The 3,203-nt window shown below is 44.8% G+C and overlaps 1 protein-coding gene across 1 annotated transcript; it reads right to left on the reverse strand.

Annotated features, from left to right (window-relative positions):
• Positions 1–1,782: 1,782 nt before the first annotated feature.
• Positions 1,783–2,516, reverse strand: LOC130519618 (uncharacterized). The gene is made up of 2 exons (XM_057023145.1): positions 2,210–2,516; positions 1,783–2,123 (listed from the first exon to the last, which is right to left on the reverse strand). The coding sequence occupies exons 1-2, from the start codon at positions 2,514–2,516 to the stop codon at positions 1,807–1,809; spliced, it is 624 nt and encodes a 207-aa protein (XP_056879125.1). The 3' UTR covers positions 1,783–1,806.
• Between the last annotated feature and the right edge of the window lie 687 nt (positions 2,517–3,203).

Here is a 3,203-nt window from a genome sequence, read left to right on the forward strand (position 1 = left end):
TGGGAGAAGAGCATCTACACAGAGAGCTGATTGATTGTTTGTCTATTTCTACCTGAGAAAAGCGCAACACAGCGCTCAGAACGTGTGTGTAAAGAAAGTTTCCTCAACTTACCGCATTCTGCTGCTGGGAGCAGGATCCAAAACAGAAGACAAATGTTCATCTTCCTAAATGAAGGTCGCTCAACACTTGTTGTCCTCATCTGAAACAGTCTGGAAGAACCATGACGAGGGTTCTTTGTGATAAAGACCGATTCTCTTAAAAGCGCGTCTAAAACTAGAGGAGTGTCGCTGGAATTTGAATGAGTAAGAGAGTCGTGGTCCAATAAGAGCGCTGGATACCGCCATGTGGCGGAGCCTCCGTTCAGCACCAGGAAATTCCCCCCATAGAGGTGACGTCTGGGTCCAAACACGTGTTCACTGACACCGCCTTCGGACAGTTTGGAATTTTAGCACATAAACTCCTGATAACCAGATTTAAAATGATCAATTTCTAGCAACATAATTTGTGTCTTGGTCTCGTGGGACCTGCTCTTTCTTCTTGTATTCTTGACAGACAGCGATGGTGTTTTATTGCTATTTTAGCAACAAAACTGTTTTGGACTCATTTTAAGGCTACAACAAAAATAGTGAGACTTACCTTTGAGCAACAGTGATGTTATGCATGTGAAAAAGAAAACTGGAAGCAAAACAGAGGTGAAAACTTTCAAAAATGTCCAGTCAACACTTGCATGGAGGATGTGTCTTCCACCAAGTGTTTTTCCATCTGCATTGAAATAAACAAAATAACAAAAATTGAATAAAATAACAATAAAACCAAAACAATAAAACAATGTATATGGGTCTACTTTACTTTACATGGAAAGTATTGTAATATTTATTATTGTAATAATCATATTTCATATATTATAGACGTGTTACTATAAACAACATATGGATGATGGGAACTGTAGCTGACACTGTGTAATACTCCAGACTATCATGCATAGAGGCACAGTGGAGCACTACAAGAGGGGTGATCTAAAAGAGCTCTGCAGTTTGGATTTCATGTTCTCTGTCTCTAAAGCAAATTTTGTTGTAAGATTGACTTCATTTGGCTTTACAAGCTGCTGTTGTTATTCTCTCTCTCTGTTACCCGTGTTGTGTGTGGTGTGTGGTGTGTGGTGTTTGTGTGTGTGTGTGTGTGTGTGTGTGTGTGTGTGTGTGTGTGTGTGTGTGTGGTGTGTGTGTGTGTGTGTGTGTTCACCTGTTCTTTTCTCAACTTCTCTTAATTTGATCTGACGGATCATTTCTGGACACAGTTGTTGGGGTCCAGGGTTGTGCCTGGTCTTCCCTCCAGGGGGCGTGAGGAGCTCAGTTTGCGCTGCAGGCAGGCGCACGTGTGGGCAATTAACATCTGGCCACCTACTTAAGGAGGGAGCGCCTGCCCATCAGGGCCAGAGGGTTGTGGTGCTTTGTGGAGTGTTGCCCCAGTGTTGCTGTGCTTGGCCTGTCTTGTCTTCCCTGCGCATTTAAGTAGTGATGTCCAAATGAGGTTTCATGAGGCTTTGAACCCTTTGGACCATTGTGTTGAAAATTGGTTCATTACTCGAAGCTTTAATCATTTCGAACGCGGGCGTCATCTGCTGGCGCATTGGTGGTACTGCAGCCAGGCAAAAGGTCGATGACCCAGCAAGCGTGCACTTTGAGTTTTGCTGTTTGTGCACTTTTGATGTTGTATTATTATAATATTATTTTTCTATATATTTTAGGAACAGATGGGGGTTATGGGCCTAAGGTGCTTGGGTGAACTGGTGTGCTTATGCATTTTTATTTAAAAAACAACAGTTTCTCCACAGTTGAGGGTTTGAGGCGGTTTCTCTTTTTTGAAACCATTTCCCCGGCTTTAGAAAACACCCTCTCGCAGGCCACAGAGGATGCTGGTGTTGCGAGGTACTGGTTTGCCAGGTGGTACAGGTTTGGGTATCGGGCTTTGTTTGTCGTCCAGTACACCAGAGGGTCCTGTGATCGTTCAAGTGGAGGGGCTGACAGATAACGCTGCACCTCCACTATGGCATCAGCGGTGGCATTCCTGGACGCTCTTGCTTCTTCAGCATCCCTGTCCAACAGCTTCCACGGATCAATGACTCAAAATAAAACATTACATAAAGTTTAGTCTGTACATGAATCAATGCAAATAAATCTATTGATCCAAATTCTATCATTTTTGTACCTTGGGAAGAAGCAGCTGGTTCTGGCTGTGCTGTTGAAGTGGATGGTGGGTCCTCTTGGGTGGGTGCATTCGGCAACAATGCCGCACACTCCGATTTTAACCGGTGCACAGCTGACTCGGCATTTGAAGGGCTTTGGAATCCGAGTGTTTTAAATCTTGGGTCAAGTAATGATGATAAAGAGAAGATGCTTGTGGTTTCTATTCCACTGAGTTTATCATTCATAATTCTATTGAGGTTTATGCCAAGGTCTTTTGCCGTTTTGTTTGAGTTCTGTGCCATCAGCTCACTCAAAGCATGCTTCAGCATTTTTATCAGGGGTGTTATTTTTGATCCCGACACCTCGTTTCATGTGAGAGCTCTACGGTGGCAGCATGAAAAGGTGACGGTATCTTCCTACACTCAGATGCACACTCAAAGTCATTTGCAGTCAATAGGTCCAAATCTGTGGGCAGAGTGGTCAGAGCAGCGGCAGCTGCATCCTCTGCTCATAAAGACGCTGCAGCATCTCATAGGTGCTATTCCATCTTGTGTCTACTTCAATTATTAGTTTTGTGACAGGACGGCCCATTTGCACCTGGATCTGCTGCAGCTTCTCTTTAGCGGTGGTGCTTGATTTAAAATAGGTGATCATCCGCCTCGTTTTTGATCTTATATTATCTAGCCCAGGAGTAGCATCCATGGCCTTTTTGACAATCAAGTTTAGTGCGTGAGCCAGGCAGACGGCGTGCTGCACCCGCAGAATATTTGCTGCAGCATCAGTCACCAAGCACCTCACCTTCTCTTCAAGAGCCCATTCCCTTAAAAGCTCTCGAGCAGTTCCAGCGACGTTCTCTGCTGTGTGACTGATAGGAAAAGGCCGAACTCCCACCAGGGTGGTGGAGAGTTCACCTGCATGAATAGCGTGACAGGTGACGGCGAGATACGCATCCATGTTGATGGAAGTCCACATATCTGCGGTCAAGCTGACACTGTCAACATTCTGCAGGGCTGCCT

Source organism: Takifugu flavidus, unplaced genomic scaffold, assembly GCF_003711565.1.
Source record: "Takifugu flavidus isolate HTHZ2018 unplaced genomic scaffold, ASM371156v2 ctg1000, whole genome shotgun sequence".
Taxonomy (NCBI): Eukaryota; Metazoa; Chordata; class Actinopteri; order Tetraodontiformes; family Tetraodontidae; genus Takifugu; species Takifugu flavidus.